The 27490-nt window shown below is 41.8% G+C and overlaps 1 protein-coding gene across 1 annotated transcript in view; it reads right to left on the bottom strand.

Annotated features, from left to right (window-relative positions):
* Nucleotides 1–27490, bottom strand: part of PTPRG (protein tyrosine phosphatase receptor type G) — a 377855-nt gene that overhangs the window by 284463 nt on the left and 65902 nt on the right. Inside the window, exon 2 of the mRNA XM_048957891.1 lies at nucleotides 8128–8232. Within this exon, the coding sequence (XP_048813848.1) occupies nucleotides 8128–8232 (105 nt within the window). The remainder of the gene's footprint in view (nucleotides 1–8127; nucleotides 8233–27490) is intronic.

Genomic DNA, 27490 nt, shown 5'->3' with positions numbered 1-27490 from the left:
ACATTCAGCCTAGAAGACAGGTCACCTCTATCCACATCTGGCTGAGCTGTCTGGAGCTGGGAACTGGCCCTTCATGGGCAAGGGCTGCTTTTTCAAGGGCCAAAATGAAAAAAACCTACAAGTCTTAGATGTGTTATAGAATAATATACGTTCTGGGTAAGAGAACAGATGGAGCAACTCCTGAGGCAGAGATACCAAAAGGAAAATCATCTTCTGGAGAGTGAATGGAATGACACGGAACAGCCATCTCAAAAAATCACCTCAAAAAAAAGAGAAGAAATAATTCTACAACTATCTAACGTGAACTACAAACAGTTCTAATATGAACTGCAATGCTGGTTTTGTTCTGTTCTTTCATGCAGAGGCTCCACTTCCATCCTCCACAGCTAAGATTCTGATTTATGCATTGATTATTTCATGCTTGGACCTTCACAAAAAAAATGTTTGCAACAACCATTTTTCCTTCCTTTAAAAAAAATAAAACATTCTCACTAGAGTTCTATTCAGAGATTCCCTGCTTGCAGTGTTGTTTCTCACTGCAGCATCTTTGCTCTTTGCGTATTTCTCCCCATTATTCTTCTCCTATGTGTTCAGTTACTTATTAAACCAAGATTGGAAATTCAATGTATTATTGCCATCATTTGATAATGACAAGGCAACAGCAGACTTCAACTTTCTGAGTATTATCCAGCACATCTGCTGAGCTTGTATCACAGCTGCTACTCAAATACTCCATCTTTTTTTTTTTTGTAGGTTTAAAACATAAGCCTTTCACTTCATTTTGTCTAAAGAAGAGCTGAAATATTTTATATTCCTTCCCATTTCAATGCCTCGAAATCAGTTAAAATGACACAAGTTTTTGCTGCACTGCAGCACATTTTCAGAATCGTGGAACAGTGCAGTAGTTGTTGTCTTTCCAGAGGTTTTCTACACTGTTCGCATTCAATGAAAACACAACAAAAAGCACAGTACATTAAGGAAGCGAGGGGTCCCCCCCTCCTCCAGCAAAAGCAGCTCTTTGAGCTTCATCATTTCATCACAGATAGCCAGAGATGTGTGAAGTAAGAATACTTTGATGTACTACTGAAACAATTGCATCTGAAACCCCAAAGACATCATCCAGCAGCTGTTGCAGTTATTTAATACTTTTGTGCTGTGGTAGGCAAAAACTTCATGAAAGTTGTTGAGGGAACGCCTGGTTCTTTGCACCTCGTATTTACATTTTTCAAAGCTGTCCAGCTGCCACTGGTCTCTCTACTGAAAAGCATTAAAGAAAAAAAAAATTAGAGCATTCAGAAATCAGGGATTTGCTTTAATGCATTTAAAGCATGAAAAACAATCAACTTTCAGAAAGAACTTTGCCAAGGAAGAAAAAAAGGCAAATTCACCATCACATCCAACATCTACAAATTCAGTCAACCATTTCATTACAGACTGGATACCAGGATTGACAGTGACAGTACTTGGAATGAACTGTAAGCGTTGCATGCAAGAAAAGGTAGCAAGAACAGAGAAAACAGTATTGCTGGCATTCAGTAAAGAAGTTGTATCTATGCAGTAGAATTGCTATCTTAGGGTTTCTTAGCACGTTACATAGAAACTTGCCCACAAACAAACACGACAAATGTCAGGGCTATGTTCCCCAGCAATGGATTACTGGAAGTGATTCCAGATTACATAGACTGCTTATGACAGGCAGGTTCTCCTACAAGGACTGCCCATGTTAAATATTCAGCATGGCTGTATTATTGTGAATTTTTATTTACAGTAGCTTAAGGTTTGGAAGATAAATTCTATTCTCAGGAATAAGAACTTGAAAATTTATTTCTTCATTCTCAAAAAAAAAAAAAAAAAAAAAAAAATTAAAAGTACTTCATAGTTGTTACTTCAAAACTCTGAAAAGCCAAAGAAAGAACCTAAAGCATTCTCCTCAACATCTCCCTGGTAAATGCACACTTGGTACAGATACCTCAGACAACTCTCTCTCTGGTGCATTTGTGCAGTGCCCAGCTCAGGGGTGCAAAGACCTGTGACCAAGTGCCATCAGAATACAGACAAAAAAACAGTGATGGTATTTTCTGTTTATTGGATAAATCACACAACAGCATACCACCTTAGCTGTGCACATTAAAAAAAATAAATCAAGATTCATGCTTAGATGGTAACAGTAAATCCTTAAGCTACAGTTTTCCACGTTTGTCTCACAAAGTACAGCATTGCTTTGGGGAACACCTGTTAGATACTCTAATAAGACTGCATATAAAAATGAATGCACCACAGCTGGCTTCTGCAGGGTTCAGTGAAGGCTACCATTTATCTATGACAAATGCAGATAAAATACTCAAAGATTAGTTTACTGATCAGACAATATTCTTCCTGGTTCTGTCAGCTTAGACCCCCTATATGAAGTCAGCTTCAAAGAGCAAAGGGAGAGAGGCAGAAACTGCTCATTTTGATCATGCTGCATTTAATGGAGATGAGTATCCTTACAGTGGGGTGATAACCATGTATGCAGTATGCCAAAGTTTTGCTCAATACCAAGATTTATTATCCCAAGAGATAGAAAGAGTGAAATACTGACCACAGTGAACAGGCCATTAGTTACCTCTTAGTTCAATAAAGTCTCAATGCTTTCCTTACTATCTGCTGATTATTTCCTGTCCAATTCACATTAGCAGCTTATTTAATGAGAACAATCTAAGCAAAGAGAGAAATTCACACATTTACAAAAGACATCACCGAGTTACATTTCATCACCATTTGCTATTATTTCAGGAAATAACTTTTACTGATCTTTCCCATTTTAATGCCAGCAAGCGCTTTTGCTAACACCACTTAGTTCTTATATTCACCACTGGTTATATTTTAAATAATAGCATCTTAAAAGGCAGCAATAACTGCCTAAGTGTTGTAGGACAAAGCACTCACACACTGATAGTGGCCACCAGCACGACGCTGTGGCCACAAGTCCTACTCTTACTGGACACTTCTTCCCCTCTCAAGGTCATCCCTACCCTTCTAAAGCCTCTTTTTCTTCTAATACTTCCTACTAATGTTCACAGTAGTTGTGTACTATCTTGAAGAGAAAGGGATCCAATGTTACAGATGGAAAAAACATCAGTAATATCAAGCATAAAAGACAGAAGCATTGTAAGTAGTGTGAATAATTTCACATTGAAAATGAGAGCCATCAAAAGCACAAAGAGGAAAAAAAAGATGCCTTGAAAACACCTTAAGATTAAAAAGAACTATGCATTTTCTATTAAAAAAATCTTTGCAAAGCCATAGTTAAATAAACAAGCAAAAAGAACACATACACATCCTTGGCTAGTGTCTACTTTTTTGTTCTCTAAAAAGTACAAATGGTTTTGATTACTTAGAAGGGAGTATTCCTTGAATGAGTCAGCTTGCAAGACCAGGGCTGAGCAGCAGAACAGACACCAAGAGAGCAGGGTGGCCCAGCCCTGCGGTACAAACACTGGGTACATCATTAAACTCCAGTGACAAAAGCACTGTCACCTGCAGCATCCTGCCTTCAGACAGCACAGCCCCCCAGTTCCACGCCCTGTGATCACACATGTTAGTGAAGTGAAGATGCATTAACGACTCAAGAGGAGCCTCCTGATCTGATAACAGAGGAAAGAGTGCTGTTTCCCTACAGTTACTTCTGGATTTATATAATCTCACTGCAGCAACAGTTACACTAATGTTGCATAACAGTTTTTCAGAAAAAAAAGACACGTATGAGTGTAGGTATATTTTTAGAGTGGCTATAGGTAGACCCTTTAGAGCTGCTAACTTAAGATACAAACATCTGACTCAGCATCTCATAACAGAATATCATCAATATCATCCTGAAGTCCTGACCCTCTCGCTAACCATTTTTGGGAGCTACTGCACAGCAAAATAGCATCTGTCAGGTCACTGGTAAAGTGTTTTCAGCACTGATAGACACAACACTTGACAGTTGAAAGTAATCTTCAAAAGCCTGAAATATTATGCTCTGTGCAACTGCACACAATGCACAGGGGAGGGCCAGCCAGAAAGCCCTGGATGCGGTACTTCCTGCTGCATGTTTCTGTAGGATTTCTTTTCATGTTTAAGGAATATTTTGTAGCTACAAAAACCTTTTTCTGCTGGCAGGAAGGCACCTCTACTGCTTGCTATCTGTTGCTGTTATGGATATTAGAAAGATGCTGAATTTTGTGGGAATAAAAGACTATGCTGAAAGCCATTTCAAACTTGTCCTTCATGCAGCGGCTAGCCTGATGGAAAAAGCAACAGTGAGAAGTCCTGAGGACTGCTGTGAGGCACATCCAGGATCCACACCTACTTCTCGCTTTGGCTCCACTGTGCCCATTTCACATTCCCATTACACTGCAAATAATGTGGTCAGTTGCAATTTAGGAAAGTCTCTGGCAAACCATAAGACACGCTCGTGGAATAAATGCTTTGCCAATATACATAAATACATGTGTGCACAGAAGTCTGCCTAGAAACATAGTTAGATTTCCTGAAAACTCCTAAAATCTAGGAGATCTCAGTCTCCATTCACTCCTGCAGCTCCTCTTGAGACAAGTCACTGTGCTCTGTTGTCAGTGGTTGCTCACTTCTGAATTTGGTTTAAAGAGCTCCTAGCGCAGACTTAATGAAGTTTCTTCTGAAAGGCCAATTGTATTTCCTTCTGTCTTCTTGACAAAACTCATTTAAAATGGGCCTTTCATTTCATTATCTGCTCTTCATTTTTGTGAGTTTTATTCCTCAGTTGGAGTAAATGTTACAGTTGGAATTGTGCCTGTAAACAAAGGGCTTATTTTACAAGGTTTCTGAATCCTATCTTTTACAATTGGACAGGGAAGGGAGAGCTCTGCAGTGCAGGCTCCAAGGCTTGCTGCAGGACACGTGCAGTGTGAGCATAAGGCACAGGAGTTCACAGGGTGAACGTGGGGACTACTCAGGCAGGTAAGTGCCTCATACAAACGTTAGACCTGAAATGTGCCTGACTCCTCATCAGTGGCTGAACTTAATTCTCTTTCAGCTCCTGTGCCTGAGAAGAATGACATCACAAGCAACACGTAGCAATCCCATAAGTACCTCATGGAACCAGGAAAATTCCCCATCTCTGGAGAATCAAAACAGCTTCTGAGCCACTTCTTCCCCCCCCCCCCCCCCCCCCCCCCAAGAGTGTGGAGCAGCAGCAGTGTTCTCAACATGCCACAGAGGAGTTCTATTCACTTAGTATCCTGTGGAAGATAAAGACCTGAGGGCTCTCCACAGCACAGCTGTGCCGTTTTGCACCCCCAGGCAGGGAAACCACAATCAGCTGCCTACTTCCACACCTCTCAGTCCTACCTCAAAATTTACTTTAGAGCATTTAAGACTGAAAATATGAAAACTCTGCAAAGGAGCCAGGCGCAGCCACAAATGTAAAGGGGCCTCACTGACTGTCAATCAGTAGAGCTCAACTGAAATCAATATAAAGCCACAGTTCAGCCTAACACAGAACCAGCAGAGACATGGGCATACTGGTCAACACTGAGCTCTACCTGTGGTCATATGCCAACAGCAAGCAGAAGCTGTCCCAGTCTTATTTAATCTAGTTGGCGACTTCCCCTAGAAGAGACTTAAATTCAGCAGCATACAGGCCAGCAGAGCTTTTTTCTCTGCCCATAACTGCCAGGGCTGGAGCCAGCAGCTGCTGTACAACTAGCTGGAAGAGAGCTGGTCTGAACATGTGAGGACAAGAAAGGGGAACAGCCTACTGGTTAACATCTATAGAAGAGCTTGGAAGCCACTGACACGGACTAATTGCTTACTGCAGAGTGAATTTCCCACTCTGTAAGCTCATTTGATATAAACTTCCTAGTTACATCCAAAACCCTTCCTGCAGGACTGATGTTAGTACATAAACTGCTTAGCCAAGCCCTGTTCAGTGTTCTGGGAAACACTCTGAGGAACCAGGATGCAAGAGAAAGGAATAGATAACTTGAGCATCCTCTTCAATGTGCCTGACTAGAAAAAAACGTCTGCTCGACATTTGGGCTCTGCTGTCCACCATTTATTCCTGAAATAACTGTGTCTTCCCCGTTTCTCGATTTGCCTTTTTCTTCCCAAATGCAACCCTGTTAACATTGCCTTCAGTACAGTATTCACCTTTGGCACATGACCATGCCATCCTGCTCTCATGCAGACCTACCAGCGCTCGCTGTGCAGCTCAGTGGGATAGAGCTGCTCCTCCCTGCAGCATGGGCTTCAAAAGGGCTCAGGAGGCTACCAGGCCTCCAACCTCTTCCATCGTGGCCTTGTTCTGATGTAGGTTACACAGAACCCACGCAGCCAGGTCATGCTGTACCTACACTGTTAGCTTACACTTGTATTTCGCGTCATGAAAGCTTCAACAAGAACTCATGTCTTGCAGCTGGAATAGCTGGTGCCAAACCACTTGCCCCCTGGAATGACATTTTAAGTTACTCAGATCAAATGGCAGCATGACTAAGCATGCTGAGAAAATATTAAATCTTCACCTGGCTTCTTGACAAGCACTGGTAAATACATCATTTCCATCTCTTCCATCTCCTAGTTTACTCCTTTTGTCAGCAACAGTGACAAAAAAAGGTTCTAATTAGACAGAGCTGATCAGGTGGAATGGCACACTATTGATGATCAAGAAGTCACTAACTTCTCTAAAAACAGATTGGCTATTTTTCTCATGGAAGCGGGAGATTTATCAATAGAGAAAAGGATGCAAAATCCAACAGGAAAGGTATAATTACACATCAGGACTATACGCTTTATTATGACACAAATGTAAAAGGATTAGTGGGTGGTAAAAGCTCTTCTGGAGGGGTGAACAAATGATGTTACTCATAAAGGAAGAACTGCACCAGTACAAAAATAGAATTAGGAAGAATGTTGTATGCATAAATGAGATTTTGTTACTTTTGGTGGGTAGGACTTATTTTTTTGTTTTGGTAGATTTGTTTCTGTGTGTATTTTCCTGTTTTTGTTTGTTTTTAAGGCAAAAGACTGGTTAAAAAGTCTAGTAACTCAAATAAACGAGTTATGACATATATGACAACTGATTAATTCCACTACTTTTGTTTTTCTCAAACATTTTGATTTAACTACCAGCAATGAAGATTCCAAATACAATTTTCAGCAACAGAAACAAAATAAACCTGCCAAGCAGCACTTAACTTACAATATTTTATTGCAAGACAACACATAAGAATAGCCCATTCATTTCAACACAAAAGTTATCTTCCACTGTTTGGAGGCTTAAAACCTAAATGAGTTGCTTTAAGCTGAAGCACAGAATTAACTCTTAAAATATCTGTGCATTTGATGATAACCTCAAAGTTCTAAACAGAAAGCAGAGCTTGTCCTACGTTACTAAAATGCTTAGAAGTATTTTACTTGTATGATCTCATTCACAAGTGAAGCAGCTTATATTCAGGATCTGATAAATAAAATGCAACATTGGTATTTTGTGTATTAGTGGAAAAAAGTTGCAACTTCACCTATAATCATTCACTTCCAGTGAAATTTCATGGTCTGCACAGAAGCGCAGTTCCTTAACATTTCACAAGAGCTCTTGTAAGAGCAACAGGACAAATAACGCAATGCCTCCTACATCTGACCTTCTCAGCATCACACACCCGGTGCATTACTGCACTGACAGTTCTCACTGTCCTTACTACACTCTATTGTGATAACACACATGCAGATAATTAACTGTAAAATTTCCAGTGTCTCGTCACCTGGATGTGTCAATCCAACCCTTACAGTTTTTCTACAAGATTCAGTGCAAGCAAACTGTAAACTTGGAAAGACTCTGTTTAGACAGAAAGTAAAGTTCATGGGAGTATGCCGCTGCAGGGCTATGTTAAGAGACTTAAAACAGGACACACAGAAGGAGCAGAGTTACAAGGAAAACTCTGGAGGTAACTGACAGAAACGCAGGAAAGGAATGGATTACTGTAGAGGAAGTCACAAGGAGGTCAGCAGAAAATACACTGTAAATTAAGGCTCAGAAATCCTATTTCTGAGCATAGTAGTAACAAAAAGCAAAGAAATTTTAGTTCTGGAGATATTTCATGTTTCACTGCTCTGAAGAATCCAACTCACCCGAGTATGCCCAGTAAGGATCCCCCGAAGCCTTTCGCCTCCGTATCTGCACAGAACTACCATGTCTGTTTTCATGCAGAGAGCCAACATAACCTTCAGTCAGAGCTGGGAAGAGAAAAGTAGGAATCATTAGGAAAGTGGTCTTTACTCCCTGGAAGTTTACATTGCAAAGCTTAAATCTTCACTGAGCAGAAACTACAAAGTTGGCACCGCAAAGAAAATTAGCAGGTGTGCTCCTCATCCATGGAGGCCCAATGCTCAAAGATGATTCAGAGAAGATAGGACTCACCAATGCCTTTATTCTTATCTAGCACGTACCAGTCTAACTTCAGTACTATCCATAAGGATATTCTGATATACACAAGTAAACAAAAGGCAAGATGTGTCTGATTTTCCTCTGACCTCAAGATGGCCATTCGGAAAACAAGCTACCAAACTAGTAAACCTACACAGAAATGACCAAGATCCTTGAAAGACTATAAATGCAGAAGCACGTTATCCTTACTATCACAACTTTGTTTTAAATCATTTAGAACAGCCTCATTCAGGAGGGAACAAATCTCTACATATAGCCTGCAGACCTGAGCCCACAGCACACGGGGTAACAGCCTGAACACAAGCAGGGCTCCAGAAACATCGCCTCACAGGATTCATCCAAGCAAAGCAGACACACAGTGCTGCCTTCCAGCCAGAGCAACGCTGCGTGTGTCAGATGAATATCCAGCATGCAACACCAACGCCTTCTGACATAAAAGGGAGAGGCCAGCAAAGAAGGAATCCTTGTAAAACTTCACAAGCTAGAAGGAATTAAATTTAGCAACCAAAACATAAAGAACACATCCTACACTGAAACCCATAATTTTTCTTGTGAAGAAATACGTAACTTTCACAAGGAAGTGCTTTTTTTTGTTGTTGTTGTTGTTTTTTGGGGGAGGGGAATGGGGGGAAGGGTGGGTGGTAAGGAGGGTTTGCATGCAAATTTTATTCAGTATTTCTGTACATCTCACGGAACCCAACGGGAGGTGCATGACTACACAAATGTCAATAACAAATCTACAATAAATTCAATCTTTCTCCAACATCACAACTGGAACTTGCCATGCTCTAATAAACACATCACCAAATAAACCCATATGCAAAATGTGAAGAACAGGTACACGCTACATGACTCAATGGCAATTTAAGTCCAACTGATCATTTATTTGATCAGTAACTAGTTGAATTATTGAAAGTAAAACTTTAGAAAACTGCCCAAAGCATCTCTACCCACATACAGTCACTGAGCTTCAGATTCCTGTCTGCTCCCAGGCCAACTACAACTGGTAGCAGATCTTTACCAAATGTCAAGCCCTGAGATCGCCAGAACTTTGCAGATGCTTCTGGTTAGCACACCCTTTGGTGCCACAGCAGCAGAGAACAAACTGCAGCCAACAGGTACTACATAGACAACCTGCAATCTTCAGCAAGGGTCATGCATTGCTGCAGGTTTTGGAATGCTGAAACGGTAAGAAAAGCCATGCAATCCCAGGAAAGGCACTGCAGGTCTGCTCTCATCAATTTCTTCCCTTGTGCGAACAAAGGCACTAATTGTGCCATTTATTGTGAGCCTCTGATTTGAATGAGTTTTCCAAATTTCTTGGCAACTTTCCAAATGCTAATTCACTCCAGGCTGAACTAGAAACACTGGAACATGCACTATGAGGGTTTGTAGGCAGCTCTATACCACATACCTTATTTTCTCTTCTGATTTACCCCAATATGCCTACCTGGTTGGGAGGCAACAGACATTTGCATCAACTGGAAGGAACAGATGAGAGATACAGAGACCCAAACTGTTTTGGCAAAACGAACAGACAAGCAAACACCACAGACCTTGAACAGCTAAGGAATGGAACACAGAACTAACCTGGGAGAGTGGCTGGAAAGGCTATCAGGAAAAACTAGCCCCGTTACTCAAGAAGAGAAAAATCTTGTATCCTGGGAAAAATATCTTAAGTCCCTCTTTACTACTAAAAGAGAGAAGCTACTCTTTCCTAAGCATCCTCTACACAGAGGGAGCACATAATTGTGGGTTCATCCCCCATCCCCCCCGCAAAAGCTATGATTCCTGCAGGTAGGAGGACGATATCACCCTGCCACCTCCAAGGAGGAAGCTGCTCCTGTGGCTCTGTCTCAGTGAGCCCTGCTGTGTGCTTTACCATCAAAAGAAAGGAACTCATTCAAATCATCTGCATGTGTTGAAAGGAGAAAGGCTTTGAGTCAGTGCAAAGCATCCAAAACTGTGAAGCCCTTTGTAATCCTGGCTTGCACTGTCAAAGAGCCATACGTCAACCATGGAACAAGTTATGAATCATACTGTTGATCTGCAGTATTTTCTGTGCAGAAAATTAAATTATGCAAATCCAGGCTTTTATGAATGCCTTACTTCAATGTGAAATTGAACATTTGCTTTAGTCAGCATTATATTTACACAATTAAAAACCTGGTATTCTAGTAAATATATGCATTTTCAGTTTTCTGTACGTATACAATAGATTTGAACCTTTATCTACACTCATAAATAGTGAAGGGTCATGTTATACACAGGTTTAATTATACCAAAGCACAAAGCAAAAGGACAGCTCAAGCACTTGTCAAGAGAACTGTAGATGAGAACTTGCTGGTTGTGCTGCTAAACATCTTCTGCAGGACTGAACATGAAACAAACTGGATCACACTGTTCTAAATAAAGCCCTGCAATGATGGTAGGCAGCCCAATGGTAATGACAACAGTCTCCTAATAGACGTGCAGTAATTCAGCAGCCATTAGCCATGTAGAGAAGATAGAGGTCGACTAGATAACTGCAGAAACTCTAGGAAAAGGATGACAGGTCAAGACCCTGGCCATGCAGTGAATTGGGAAGGTACTGGTGTCTTTGACATAGAAAACGCAATATTCTCCTCCCAGCTCCTCAGCCTGCCTGCAGTATGGCCATGTACCCTGCACAGGGCGACGTGAGCAAGGAGAAAACGCTGCAGGAACAAGCAGCTATTGTTGGCAATATCTCACGCTGATAAGGCTATCAGGAAAAGGCTCAATCTTGAGGAGCTTTTGTTGCTTGCTATCAGCTGGGGTCAGGGAGTGGGAGGTGTGAGGTATACAACAGAGCATGCAGGAGATTTTCAGATTCACCTGTTGTGGAAAAACTGAAAATACATTTGCCTGAACCCCAACTTGCCCTTCATTTCTACCTTAAACACCCAAAAGTTTGGAAGACAAGCATCACAATCAAATTACTAAAAAAATGCTTCTTTACATGTCAGACATTTTACTTTTTCCAGGTTTCGGGGGGCACCAGGAATGGACCTTTTGATCAAGGCAACCCAATGACACCAGTGAAAAAGTAACAGGCATTCAAGCACTGCTGAATCTTCCTCTTTCACTGGAGAAAACATCCAGCTAAAGGTTTTACTCCAGTCATTAGAATACATGCATTCATTTTTGTGCATCATTCCAATTCTACCCTTTCAGAAGTTATACGTGGAAATAATTGATGAACTCGACCGATATCTTTTGCTTGTATAATATGAGAACAAGTACTAGAAAAAGTACTTAAGAGTTAAGTTATTAATGCTCCTCACTGCGGGTTTCCATGAGACTTTCTCAGCTGGGAGACAGTTAACAGCTCAGGAACAGAGCAGCCAAGTGATTTCCTGCTCCACTCCCACAGAACTGGAGACTGGAGAACAGCCAGCAATTAGATGGGCTGGTCCAGCACGGAGCAAACACAAGGAGTCTCTGATCTTCTGGGAACCCTGCAAAAGTGGGGGAAGTGGAAATCGGGACAATAGGAGGGGAGGAACATGCTGTTGGAAGACTCAAAATGGAGCATCTAAACTAGATGGATGGGGAGGGGAGAGAAATACACAGCAGGAGACAGGAGGAAAAAGGAGAGCAGGAGACCTTACCCTGCAAGGTTTGATGTGATACAACGTGCCAGTGCTGCTGGCAGAGGAGCAGGGAATGCCACAATGTATGGTCTGAGACTTACAAATATACAGTTAAAAAAAAAGAAGGTGGATCGATCTGAGGCTCAGATACACAAGTGTGAAATTAAATCCCAAGCAAGTCCTCTGGCTGCTGGTGCAGCGCCGGTGCCCATGGCGTGTGACACCTTCAGATGGTGGGGCTGTGCGGGTGCCATCGCAGTGACTTCTGCAGGGAACAGGGGATCCTTCACAGCTAGCATGGAGAAATCTCTTGCACACAGTTTCATATAATTTTTATCGGTACTCAACGCTACATGATTTTAGATGATGTGCTAAATTAATCAAGCCTACTGCATATCTGCAGACAGCAAAGCAATGCGATGCTGGGACATTCCTTAGCATTCTGATCAGCTTCCCATTTGCACTGTCTCAATATATTAAGTTTCCAATAAAAATTATTTGATAAGTGCCCTCAAAGGCATGATTAGGTAATTCCTGCTTGAATACCTTACTGGTATTCATAGTTCACATGAACACACAAAATTTTATCCCCAATCTACCTTAAATATAAAGCTATTATGCTATTCACAGAGATTATACCCTGGGCATTAGTGTTTAAAAGGTATCAAGCCATGGGCTGTGTAAGAAAAACTCTTTTTAAGATCAATACTTCATTTCTGAATGGCAAAATCATTAGTTACGACAGTAGTTTAACAAGAGAGCGTGCCAGACTCAGATTCATTTAAGCCTTCTCTGAAGAAAAGGGTTGCACCCAAATTTGTTTTCAGCTGCTCTGATTACAGCAGTGCAGAGTCAATGGCACACACACAGCTCAGCTCATGCTCTGGCTGTGGGCTGCCCTGCAGCTGAGTCTGCCATAGCCCATGTCCATGATGGCGACACTTGGAGTGATGTGCTTCAACCTGGTCCTACTGCTGGAAAACTGGGATGTCTTTGGAGAAGGAGACTTGGAATCTGGAGAGCTGTTAACGCCTGAAAACTTAAGATGGGAGGGAAAAGTCTTGGTGGCATTTAGGCAAAAAGCACTAAAAAGTAAGGAATGCCAGCAATTAGTTCCTTATCAACTTGATTCTTATGAAAGAAACTTTTTCAAAAAACAAGAAAACAGGATTTTTTTTGTTGTTGTTTTGTTGGTTTACTTTTTTCTTGAAGACAGCACAACGATGTGTTTTAAAAGGGATGGAAGCACAGGAACATTACCTTAAGGGCTTTTATATCATCTCTGATATGGAGTTTAAGAGATCAGTGAGCCAAGACGCTTGGCCATCTGCAGACATAAAGCTTCAGGCAAACCTCACAGGGGGAGGAAAAAAAAGGCAAAATGCACAGCAGTAAAGGTGCTCTTAACAGCAGTGTGATAAAGAGAGGCAGGTAAGGTGAAGGTGCTGCAATGCCACACATTAACACGTGCACTGCTGACAATGGCTAAGGCTACTTGGCAGTTTCTTTAAATTACTGTTGTGAAGAGAGCCAGAAGGGGAAAAGATGGGGGAAAAATAATTGATAGGAAATACATCTATAATAGGAAACTTTTTTTTTTTTTTAATCAAATTAAATAATGGTCAGATTCACTTGCCTGGGCTTAGTGTAAAACTTGCTAAACAAAACTAGGCTATTTGCCTCATATTTTACCACTCTTTACAGAGAATTAATCTGTACATAATTCAGGCACTAATCCATTTTGATAGCGTCTTACTTTTAAAAGACTCTTCCGGCCTGGTTTCCCACATTTTAGGGTGATTACATCTTGCCAAAAAGATGGAAGTTAAAACAGCATATGGTGGTCAGACAGCATCAAATTATGTTCTGAATGAGACTTCTTCCTTTGATTCTGATGCAGAGATTTCTTCTGATTATCAGATAAAAGATACGGTTCATTCTCCCATGAATGCATACACAATCTTCACAAACAGCTTTCCATTAATGAAATACGGGAGCTACAACCACGAGTTTCTCATGTCTAAGTGAAACAACAGACATCCTAACGCTGCATCTGCCAAGCACTGTATATGCCTTTCCCAGATGACAGCCACCCTTAACTCCTATGTGAGCACAAGCTACAGGCCTATTCTCAAAAGCAACGTGGGACTTCTCACACCACTCATTCTGTTGTTCATGCACCAATACATGTGGGAACAACACAAACCTAAAGCAAGAATGTAAATCCAGCCTTTACAGGAACCAGCCAACAACGTAAAGATTAAAAACAGTGCAGGGAACACACTGTCAAATTGCATGGATGCAATTAACTACTGAAATTAAAAGCCCTCATCCCAAACACGAATACAGCAGTCACTAGGTGCATTAAACCTCAGTAGCCAGTGAGTTGTGTAATGCATTTTGTATTACTTCAATGTAACAATGCAGTATCAGTCCCAAAGCATTATAACTGATGTAGATAACTAAGAGAAAACATCTTCAGGCTGTTAAGGTGAAGCATAAGGCTTCACCTTATGCTGCAAGGGATGGAGTTTAAGGGTGACAGAAAAGCATCCTGCTTGAGACATCTGAGCCAAAACAGAACAAGGTCACACATCACACCAGCGATGCTCACAGAGCCAGCACCTCCCAGGGAACAGCCAATCCAAGTGTCTCCAGTCATGGCCAGATCTCACAGTCCTTCCTCAGCTTTACAGCAAAGCTCATTAGCAAGGCAGCCAGGGAACTTCAAGTTGCATCACCAGTGCCCCAATAAGAGGGCTCAGAAAAAGAAGCTTGGGAGGCCAGCAAGAGACAGATGCTGCCCACAGATTAGAAAGGGCTTGGGTTGGGATTTTCATGGCATCAGCTGTGTAAGACATGACATGGCGGGTGAACTGGGACCACTGATGTCAACTGGCATCACTGCAGTGCTTCTGCTAGGAGGCGGCAAAGTCAGACAGGCAACCAGCAGTGCCAACAGTCCCATCTCAAGACAAAAACACAGAAGTTAAACCAGCTGCAACACCACCACTTGCAGAAGGATGGTGCACCATGGCAGTTTCTGCCATCAGTTTTGCAAAGTATTCTCAGTCAAAAAATTCTCAGAATGCAGTACGAGCTCACGTTTACCGATATGTGAGCAATGCATCGGAATAAAGAAACAGTTTGCTACCTCTTCTCCAGAGAAGACACAGAACTGATGAGCAGAAAACACAGCCTGGCTAACTGAGGCAGCTCTGGGATGGGGGGCTGCTCAGGGCACACTGCAAGCAGCACGTGGTGCTGGCAGCTGAGACCCCGGATTTGGAACCAGTCATCCCACATCACTGGGAACTACAACTGCATGAAACCAAAGTCTCTGTCCTACTGAACTGTCCCTTGACGCTTTCTTGCATGTTGAAATACATTCAGTTTCTCTCTAAGACAGATATTTTATGCATCTGAGATACCTTAAAGACGACTAATGGACACTGCAAACTGGACTCCTTTTAAACATTTCTGATTTGGGTAGTCAGACAAAAGTAATTGGGACCTGACAACTTTAACCTAGAAAACTCTTGGCCCACGCATCCCATACACTTCCTCTGATTTCTGTTAACCATCATTATCTGCATTTCTTAAAAGGAAGAATCCTCATCCTTGTTCACTGCCTTTCCATGTGCCGCTTCAGAGGGGTCACGTCATTTATGAATTTTATTCATAACAATGCATTAGGCAAACAGAGATAAAACTTCACAGCACAGGCTCACAAGCAAGGCTGACCTGCACAGGAAAGCTGGTGCTCTCTGATTGAATCACAGCAGATAGCAGGGAGAGGACAGACTCCGTGCTCCTACACCTAGAACATCAGGGTCAGACTGAAGTAGGACAACAAACCACAAGGTATGAGGGCAAAATAACTGTTCTTCACAAAGTCAGCTCCAGTGACTCCACACTGCTTCCCCAAAGGCAAGATTGAAGCGAGCTGGAGCCCAGGGCCAGCTCCATGCCCTTGTGCAGAAGGGACACGAGTTCACCAGCACAGGCACACTGAGAACGAGCCAGCTGGGTCTCATTACTTTCAGCACAATTTATCTGGGAAACATGAGCCTTACATATATAATGGTGACCTGTTTGTAGGCTCAATTAACAATGGTTAAAAGGGGGAGGAGAGGGGGGGGTGTTGTTTCACTTCTTCCTCTACTGCAAGCACATAAACCTTGAGGGTTTTACAACAGAAAACATGGCAGGAAGCACCTGTCTCGCTCATTCTCCCATAATTAGGGGCTGCAGCACGCACAACATTAGAAGAACAACCTCTGAACAGCAAATAAATGTGACCTTAATGGAGCATTTTGTAGCTTCACTTCCTTGTTTAATGCAGAATGACACCAATTCTCTCATCACTAAAGCTAGTAATGCTCCCAGAAACGCACAAACTCATACAATATCACCAGTTTCACCTCTCAGCTCCGGAAACACAATTTGCTTGTATCCACTGCTGGTATTTGCCTTAGTGCAGCCTTCTGTTTTGAAAACCTATCTCCAGAAGTCATACACCAAGTACTACCTTGACAATCAAAATATCCAAAATAAGCACAGGCATGGTGATGTAGCCCCGGGCTGTGCAGTGGGGCTGCCGACTCACCAGGCACACTCATGCTTCCCCACAGGTAGCCTGCATTTCCATTTCCTCATCATCCCATAAAACCCACAAAGGTGTTACAGTGCAGACAAGCATACATTTAATCATCTCTGCTTTCACTACTCTCCTGACCACTGATACAAGATTACCACTGTAACCCCAGAACACCTCAAATGGCATCCTCTGCCCCTATACCTCCTAGCATTTAAATAAGGGCAACCCTACCAGGTACACAGGATATTAAAAGCCTGCTAGGTCAGATTGTGTTCTTGCATAAGGGGGTGCCAGATTTGTCCTGGTCGAGATCACAGCATGGGCACTGCCAGCAGCCCCCTTCCCAAGGCTGCCCACCAACCCCTCCGCCTCCAGTACAGTGGGAGCAGCGAGCTCAGTGCTCGCTCAGCACACAACACGGGGCACAACTCGTCTCATCCACGCTGGGAAAGGCAAAGCACTTATGAAGCCAACAGAGCTGCTCCCACTGCATGGCTCAAGATCAAACCTGCCCCATTATAAAGTCTTCAGAGACGGGGGCTCTGTCAGCTAATAAAAATCCCTCATTCTTTATACAAAATGATTTTTTTAACCCGTGTCCTTTGGCCCATTTAACAATTTATTGACCGTATGAAATAACGTGAGGCCACATCAATCTCTTCCTGGTTATTTGGTTCAGCTCTCAAATTAATGCAGAAGGTGGAAAGCTCAATAAAGAACTATTTAAGAAAAGAAAGGAGAAATGCTCAAGTCCCACTGTGAGATATCTCCCTCTCAGTTTGCAGTCAGGTCTTACCACTCAGGGCTGTGCAATCTCCTGCAGGAAAGATGGAAGAGCAGAAACAAGCATGTTCCCCTGAATTGAGCAGAAATAATTTTAGATTTGTATCACTCTGCACTGAAACAGATCTGCAGCACTCAGGTAGCCAGATTTAGTGCCTCCAGCATGTGACAGCAATTCCAGCCAGATCCACAGAAATTATTTTAGGATCAAACTTAAACTGAGTCAAGCCAAGCAAACAACCATCCATGTTTATTTGTGTAAAAATGTATTTAATTTGGCTTATGATCGACAAAATAGGGCTGTTGGATGATTTATTTTTTTTTAGATAAATCTTTTCACGCTGACAACTTGCATCAGATACAGATTTCATAGCAAAGGGTTTTATCCACATTTATTTCCCGAAGTACAAATCTGAAGTGGAAACTGAGATAAATGGAGACTTTTGTGCTGACTGAGCGAGCTCCTAATCAGGGATATATGCCCCAAAAACAGGACCTGCCATTTTGAGAACTTCCTCATTTCCTGCCAAGGGAGCTGCTTTGTTCAAAGTGAAAAGACTCAATAAATGCTACAGAGCTGATCTGCGAAGCAACTCAAACATCCATATGTACGTGGCAGTTCACCGTTTGTGTTTCACCCAGACAAGAAGTTTCCTGGACATCTCCCAGCAGGAAGGTCTGGTGGTGTTTTGTGTGCAAAACTAATTCTCTGTTCCTTGGTCATTTGTCCCCAGAGAATGCAGTAATGATTTCAACACAAAGTCCCAAACTACTGAGAGCAGGACTGCTAAGGCCTTGGCAGCAAGACCAGAAAAGCAGTAACTGTGCTCAGATGAAGCAAATAGGTAAGAATTGCTAGCAATGATGCACACTTTATAATCATACAGAGACAGCACGCAGCACAGCCTGAAAAGGCAAGCGGTCACTTCTTCCCTATGCAGCACCAATATAACCAGCTGGAGGACAATGCAAATGCCATGCTCAGTAAATGTAAGTGATGCTAAATCAAAAGAAAGGGAAGCAAGCAAAAAAATGCCTCAAAAATATTCAACTGCCTGGCAAGCTCAGCGAAATGGGCTGATGTAAGTGAGACATTCTACAGAAGATAGATGTAAGGCAATGCAGTTGGGGAGAAATAGTAATCAGTGCAGGAATGAAGTGAGAGACTGCTGTTTAGAAAGCAGTAATGCAGAGAGACTTGAGCATTAGGGTGGATAATGAATTAGATGAAAGTTCATGCTGCAATACCACTGCAGAAAAAGGCAATTGCTATCCTGGGGCACATGCACAGAGATACTGGAAGCAATAACTCAGATTTAGACAGTCTTTGGCAAGACTGTCACTGCAGTGCCACATGCTGTTTGAGGCCCATTACTCAAAAAAAAAGAAATAGAAAGCTGCTTTTTTTTTTTTTCCCCAACCAAAATCTAAAGGCAGTGGCCAGGGAGGATAGGAAATGAATCACAACAGCTTCAATACCAACCCTGAGCTCCAGTGCTGGTGGCATGGACAGCCCAGCCAAGGTTGCTCAGCCCCACCTGGCCTTGCACCTTCTTATGTCCCACTCCCCACTTTCTTGTCTCATGCAAGAATTTTCATAACAAGTCTCTTAAGATATTTCAGAGCACTCAGAACTGTTGATCTTCAGGCAAGAAGTGCTCTCACGGCCACAAGAGTGAAAGAGGAGGTGAAGAGACTGGTAATGAACAAAGGGATGCTTTCACCTTGGGGTGGGCACAGTAGGAACTCATACATCACCTCTGAACAAAGAGACAGCTTTGAGGGAAGATGCTCAGTTTGCACAAGGTTTGGCTCCACCACATGCTTTGCTTGAGTGGTCAGCAGAAACCACAGCACAAGTGTCACCAGCAGAGGCAAGCAGCATCCCCAGCCACTTCCAGCAGGTCCCACCTGCCAAGCCAACACAGAAAGCAGCTCCAGCAAGGGCTGGAGAAAATTGGGAGAGCAGCACTCTCAGCATCCCTTACAGAGCTCTTCCCAAGAAGGCCAAGGCCACAGAAGCTCACTGCCTTCCTACACAAGCCAACTCTGCAGCATTCCCTAGCTTCCAGTGTCACTAATCCTATAGTAATTACAAGCATTTAAATTATTAAAATGCACAACAAAAGCACTGTGCCCATGGAACACCACTTCAGTGAGAAGTTCACAGCCTGACAAACATCATTATTTTTAAGGATTTTAAGAACTCTCACAATGACTTCAGCCAAGCTGCAAAGCAAATTTGTTGACTGCTGCAGGTTTCTCACTTCCCAGGCAGGTTGGGTTGGCCATTTAAATTACAACACAATGCTCCACTTGACTCAGCCTCAGAATGGTCCTCTCTACCCACAGGAAGCTTAACTACTCAAGAAAGTAGCTCCCCCCAGGTGAGTTAACTCCAAAATACACGTGCTTCACAGCTGCTATTTCCGTATTTTGTGCTTCTTTTATGCTTTCATTGTGAACTGTAACAATATCTGTTCTTATATATCTGGTACCGACGTTAAAAACAAATTCATCCTTTTATACAGTGCTTGAAAGATTTCTTTCTGGCAATGTTCTATGTCCCAATTTGTCCACAAAAAGCAGATACTAATATCACAACAGGTATTCAGTCTTACTGTAAACATTTTAAAAATACATTGCAATAAGGAAGTGACTTATTAAATAACCAATGCATTAAACATTGACAGCACATCAGTGCTTGTTCTGTGACAGCATCGGTCCTATTTATTACAGGGATCTGCAAAGCTGCATCTTACCACTACACAGAACTGCCACCAATACTGCACAGACTATCAAAAGTGAGTTTTCCCTGAAAAAAAAAAAAAAAATAATAAAAAAAAAATTGCTCACCATTAAATACACTTTTATTGTTACTCTTTTTGACATTCTGCATATAACACAACACTCTTTGCTAGAGAAATCAGACTGTGCCATAAGAAAAACCTCAAGTATTCATCCGTCTTTTTTAACCCTAGAATCTTATTTTGTAAACAAGAAGCTCAAAGCAATCAGTTCCAGTCAGGCTTTTCAGCTTTGGATTTAAATCCTTTCATGACTACTTCAAAAAACACACATCAAAATTTCAGGGGGGGAGGGGGTGGGGAATGACAACTCTGGACACTGTAGTTTTCTCTGATGAACAATCTGATGCATGATAAAGAAGCATCTACTTACTCAAGCTACTTGCCAACTGACAACCAAACCCAGAGTGACCACAACACTTTAAATAGATACAAAATAAGTTAGCAACGATTAGCAAAATATTATTTGCTGTACGTGATTAGGTTTAAGTCAGCAGGAAAATAAAGAGCAATACTGAAACAAGGCAAAGCCATGTGGCAGCTGATTTTAGCCATTTTAGCCAACGCAGCAGGAACATACAAAGGTACACACAAACACCATCTTTGACAGAGTATATCCCTCATTACTGCACTGCTCTGAAAGAAACTAAAAGATACAAATAAGAGATAAGAAGATAGCTTACACACATCTTCAGCAATACCAAGGAACTGCCAGCAGCTAAGCTTCCAGCTACAGTCATTATCCTTTCAAGATAGATATGAAGAACCACTAGGATTTATGGATACAGGGATCTACCAGGATTTAGCAAGTCCAAAACACTCAAGACCTACAGAAATCCCCGCAAACAACCACCATTGGCTAAAGTAAAACACTGACAGAAAGCTGGAGAAACAGCAGCAAGACCCCACAGGTCATCTGGTCTGAAGTCTTCAGAAATGCCAGCAGCTCACCCCCCTCCCCAGAGGAACAGGAATTCTGGAGGTTTCCTCCATCCCGAGCCCAGCAGGGCAGCCCATGACAAAACATACTGCACATAGGGCCAGGGACAGCCATGCTGTCACCAAGCACTCTTCACAGAACTGGTGGTACTGATTACCTATCATTAATCAACTCCTCCAAAATTCAGATAACACCAGTAATGCAAAAGACAGAGCAGGAGGCCACCTTTGCAATTTTCAGCCACTCCACTGCAGCAGAGTTGTGTTAAGTGCAAACGAACCAAGCCCCAATTTAATTTAGAGACACTTCATTTGCAAATCTTAAGTGTAAATTTACTGCAGCACACTAAGCAACAAGAAATCAATAACTATTGGTTATTTTCTGTATGGGTAGGGAAAGGAAACAAGGCGCTTCTCAGGTCACTGTGTGACAATACATCAAGTTGGGAGGAAAGGAATTCTTGAAAAAGCTCCATTTTCTTAACTGCCACTGAGAGCCAATGCAGCTGAGATTTCTCACTATGCACTACATTCATGCACTTCCAGAGCTGTAGTGAGAAGGTGCTGCACTGTGTCATTCATAAATAAGGGCCCTGTGCTGATGCAAGTTTACTTGCACTATATAAAACCTAAGGAATGGTCAAATTAAGACTCATGGTAATTTGCTTCCTACATATAAAAAAAAGGGGGGAGGATGGAGAGAGAGAGATGCATTTTTTTAAGCATCTGAATAAATGTTAAATTAAATAGCTTTTAACAAAATCTAAAAACGCATAGCGGTGCCAGGATATGCTAGTAAAAGCTTGGTGCTAACAGAAATTAGACTTCAAAATATATCTACTTTAATTTCCTTTTTAAAAAATGATCATAAAATCCTACGGTTTCCAGACAGCTATGTTAATAATTTCAACTTGGTAAATTATTCTTTTTTAAAAGTTTCTAATAAAGTAGCACTTGCTGCATGTCTTTTAATAAGATTACATTTCTATTTATGATGTTATAATACAACGTATTAAAAACAAAAGAAAGGTTATCACAGGAGGAGCAGAGATGCCTGCCTTCATTTTAAAGTAGATGGAAAGGATTTTCTTTTTAAATTACTATTTCCTTCGCAGCAATATGAATCCTAGCTTATCCTAGCTACACCACTGAATGAGAAGCAGCAAAGGAAGTTTTAATGCTTTCACATAAACTCATAGAAAATGCAAAACTACACCTCAGTAAGCATCAGCAATGCTAGAAAGCCAAGGCTAAAGGCAAAACTCCCGAGTTATTCCTGCTAAAGCAGAGAAATAGGATAGAAATAGGGTCCACATTAATAAGGTTCTTATTATTACAGCCATCTGTATATGCCAGACCAAGTGCAGGGCAAGGGAACAAAAAAGTCATCCTCAAATGAATCAAGTCAGCCCAATGAGAAGCAGACTACCTTGCTTGCCCCTCCTGATGCCTCTTCCATCCTGAAGGCTCTCCTGGGATGCAGAGCCAGCAGAGGGAAGGAAGCCTCCTGTACCCATCGGATATTGGAATTCACTTACTGTGATGGATAAAAGCTATGGGAGCACCTTGAATCTTACAGACTGGCAGAAGGCCACAGGATCTGTGTGACTCAGGTTCTCAGCCAGCATTGAGAAGAACATGAAGCAGTCCAAGCAGCACTCCAAAACCCAACCATCCTTCTGCTGAAGAGATTGCTCACTGCTGTGTTCCACTCAACTCGCACTTCTCATACAGCAGAATGTCACTCCAATGCTCCCAGCAAGCCACACAGGTTTTCTACCACAACAAAATAAAACTGCTCTAACGTTCTACAGGTCTATGTAAGATACCATAGCTCTTTGCACAGGTGGTTAGCATTGGAAAAACAGATGCAAAGAAGTCATTGCTCAGTATCATCTCTGGGTTATCAGTCAAATCAGGATTAAAAGGCAGGATCAGATCTGAAAGCCAGTGGAGCATTCCATTTGAGTTGTCCTCCCATTGTTGGACACAGTGATCCAGAAGTTCAGGTGGCACCAGCTCAGAAGGTGCACCCAGCAATTCAGCCACGGAGGAAACAGAAGTTAGTACAAGAAACAAAGGAGTTTTGGTGGAAGAGTCAAAACCTCATGCTGCATGTGCTTGAGTAACGCTTTCTTATTAGCATTTCAAGGTATTTGATCTATTGCAAGAAACAACAAAGCCCCTTTTCTTCCACAACAGCTTCCAGTGGAATCTCCTAGCCCAGACTTGAAGCAAATCTGTGTCAGTCACTCAGAGGTAGAAGTACACACACTAAAATCTAAGGACTAAAGAACTGAAGGATGGCCTTTAAGAGGAAAAAAAAATTAGAAAATAATTAACAATACAGCTCCCCAGCTGACAATTGAGAAGAATTCCCAGAATAAAAATGTGAAAGTAAGCTCAGGAAATATTTGGTCACAATGTATTCTTGTTAAGAATAAAATAAAATAAATCAATACACCTGACCATGTGGATGATCTCTAAACAGCCACATCTTGGACAGCAGGCCACAACCAGACTTTAGAACCCAGGGGGGTGGGGGAGAGCAAAAAGAAGAAATGGGTTTTTCAGATAGGTCTTTACTGGGCCTTGACGGTCAACAAATTTATAACAGATGTGCCTCATTCTGAGTGTGGAGAAATGAGTGCTGGTAACTGTTATTGTCAGGACAAATCAATTGGAGCCATATGTCTGCAGCGGCTGACAGCATCATGAAAATCTCAAGTAACACACAGACATTAGGATGCTGCTGAAAATAAGAGCTTTCCCACCGTGTAAAGGGCCTCAGGGAGATGTCTCTCTTCAAGATGGGTTTGTGGGAATTAGCTTATGTATTTTGATTCTTCCTAATGCTTGATTGTATGCGAGACTTTGCCCTCTTACTGACTCCCCAGACAGTACGTTATAATTAACAGAAGGTAAAATACTACAAATTAATCATAGGACACATCTCATTAGGATTCTTATTTTATCTAGATAAAAGAGAAAACCGTCATGACAGAATGGAGAAGTTTCCTAACCTTCTCTGCTATCCCACACTCCCCAAACAAATGCCAGCCATTATTCCCAGTCATGGAACCCAAGAGGAATGCACAACTCACAGCAAAATCATAAACGATAATAAAAGAAAGGAATAAAATGTTAAGATCCCATTCTCATAAACTAAAGTCATGTTTTTTAGAGCATTTCCACCTACAGTGCATTTCCTAGATTTTTTTCAGAATTCAAAACAGTTAGTGGTTAGGAAATAACAGTACCGTCAAGTAGGAATAGAAATAGTGGAACTGATCCACAGCCCATTTTCTTGGCCAGTATTCTAGACCAAGGCAACGTAACATGCTTTACAAGAAACGGAAATAACTAACACTGTCAAGTCAGCAGGGTCTCACGTAGGTTAAAATATAATGTAAGATCAGTGCCGTAATTATCCACACCAAGCAATTTTTTAGTTTATTGACTACGCTGCAGTTCCTGAATTTATGTCTTGGGGCTTAAATTGCAAAATATTATTGCAATGTGGCAGATATTATAATCCAGATATTGGTAGCTGTGCAGGAATGCTTGGTATTTCTCTGAACAGCCAACTTTCTCCAAAACCGCTGCCTCTCTTTCACCAACATCCAGGAGCAAATCTGCCAGAATGCAAGCATGCTTTGCAGGGAAATACATACTGTATGCACACTGATAGAGAAAAAAACAAGACTCTCGAAGAAGAGCTGGTTTTCAGAACCATATCTAAGTCACAGACACTGATTTATACTGTGATGAGTAACAACTTCCAAGGTACAAAATCTTCACGTTGTCAGCTTCCCCCTGCTTTCCCCCATTCCCTCTCTACACTGTAAAGCTTCAAGGCTTCTCCCATTTAAGTCACCATTTCATATTCAGCTCTTGACCTGTCAGCCTCTAACATCAGATGGCTCTGTTACAACATTCGGAAATGAGTGGGGTTGATCTGCACTTGTTGGATGTCTCAGCAGGGAAGCCATGTGTGCTTCCACCCCTGCATCTCTGTAGGACCTCTTCAGCATTGCTTTTGGCAAGTGCAAGGTTCAGCAACACAAACAAGAAGTCCTCTTCCTGGGCTTCTCAAGAATAAGAAAGCAGCATGTAGGTTTCAACAGAAAAGCAGAAAACTGTTAGGGTAGGTCTTGGACACAAGGAAGTATGCAACCTGCATCCTTCCTAACATTTCAGCAGGAGGATGAGAAGGCACCAACCAGCCTTGTGCTCTCAAGTTAGTCTGAAACAAAATGCACACAAAAAACAGAGAAAATGAAGCCTAAAAGACTTCAATTAATAATAAAAAAATAAAAATCACAGCTCATCTTTGTTTTCCCTCCTGGAGAATCTCATTTTCCTTCCAAGTAACAGTGCCAGTTGCAGAGAAGGTTACCTGTTCCACCTCACAACCTGAAAACAGAACAGCTACCCAAGAGCCCACAAGGGACAAAAGCACCAAAGTGAGAAGGCCGTAACATTCAGTAGAGGAGCTTGAAAGCAGCTATAAAGATCTGTAAAAAAGAAATCAGCATTTTGCTCTTGACTATTCTCTGCAAGCAAGAAGAACATGCTCACACATCCCCAAGGAAAGCTTGCTGTAGCAATAGGTTTGAATGAATGCTAAATGCATTCTCAGCCTTCCAGATCTCTATCAGGGCAACTGGGACAAAATATACTGCAGTTATTCACCCTATCATTAAGAAGAGATGGGGTCAGAACGCTGCCTGCTGTATGCTGTAAAGCAGACCTGAAATTTGACGCATCTACAGTGGATACCTGACTTCAAAAGTCAGCCTAATAACATGGGAGCAACTGGCAGCATCCTCAGGTCTGTTTCTGTAGGAAGTCAGACCAGAGTTTAAATAATCCCTCAAGCTTTAAGTTGTTTTGTACTAAGATGGACACGTGGGGGATATATCATGTCTCAATCCTGCGAGGAAAAAAAACAAGGAGGGGGGGGGGGAGAATAATCAGAACACACTTCAGATATTCCTGAGGAATGAACCCACAAATAAACATTTGGCATGGGGAAAAGACCACATTCGCATCAAGAAAAACTCAGCTGCACATCTGCTACAAGCAAGCTTTCCTTTCTGTGGAGGTTTCCACCATTTTTGCTGGGAGCTGCTGACAAAGTTATCTTTCCTCGGTGTTTGTTGACACACAGTTTCAATGCTTTACTGCTGTATTAATCCTATTTTGTCTTTCAGATAATAAGGATATTGTTGTTACTAAGTGCTATGCTAATTGTTTTCGTCCAGTATTAAAAATGTTCTGTACTGCCTTATTCTAATTAACTTGAGATTATTATTGAAATAATGGTTTTATTATTTTACCACCGGCATTTCACTGCCTACAGCCTTCATTGTACTCAAGCTATTATGACTTAGTAGCAATTGACTAACTACAATTATTCTATTATCCAGCTACTAACATTTAATTGGGTGAGCGCAGAAAATAACTTCCCAGCCACAAGATCTCTGCATTTTGATCTATTAGAATTAACCTTCGATATACAGAATTTTCTATGAACAGAATTCAGACTCGGTTCATTTTTCCTCTTCTCAAGAAAATCCCATGAGGATCACCATGTAAGCTTCGTTTGGTTTAATTAGGAGCTAAAAAATTTAAAGTATATTATGAGATTTATATTGATGCCCTCCAGCATACATTCTTCATTTCACACTTTATGTAAAATTTCAATAGCCAATGCACTTGCCTCCTCCCCAAGTGAGAACGCACCGCAGGGCAGGACTGTTAAATGTCATTAACATGAACTATTTTTATATTGATTTTTGTTGCTCTATTTCTCCTCCATCCATTTGATGAGTTGCAGAGTTCAGATTTAAGTTTTAATTGAAATACTTGCAAGCCAGCATACCTCACCACACTGCATTTTTCTGGGTTCAAAAAATCCAAAATCAAAAATCCATCAGGTTTACAGAGCTACATAGGGACCAGCAGCAGCAACATCTGGCTCAGCAGCAATTTGAAGGTGCTTGCTGTTGTTTTTACTGATGGTAAGTATATATATGTATTCTAAGAGGCTCCAAAAGAGACTATGCAGCTCCGTGTGCTCTTACTCCCAGTGGAAAATGTGTTAAGCTACCAGCTGCTTTTTAAATCAAGGAGTAAGTGACCGGCATGCTCTGAGACAACTCAATCACCACCAATAAGGGCAGGGCAGGCAGTGGCTGCTGGCTGAAGCACTGGCGCAACAAGCGATGTGCACAGAAGGTGCCCAACCAGCAGCACAAATTGGCCAGGGAGATCAGAATAGCAAAACATTTGTGCACTG

The sequence above is a fragment of the Lagopus muta genome, chromosome 11 (assembly GCF_023343835.1).
Source record: "Lagopus muta isolate bLagMut1 chromosome 11, bLagMut1 primary, whole genome shotgun sequence".
Classification (NCBI taxonomy): domain Eukaryota; kingdom Metazoa; phylum Chordata; class Aves; order Galliformes; family Phasianidae; genus Lagopus; species Lagopus muta.
This window is presented reverse-complemented; position numbering and strand designations above follow the sequence as displayed.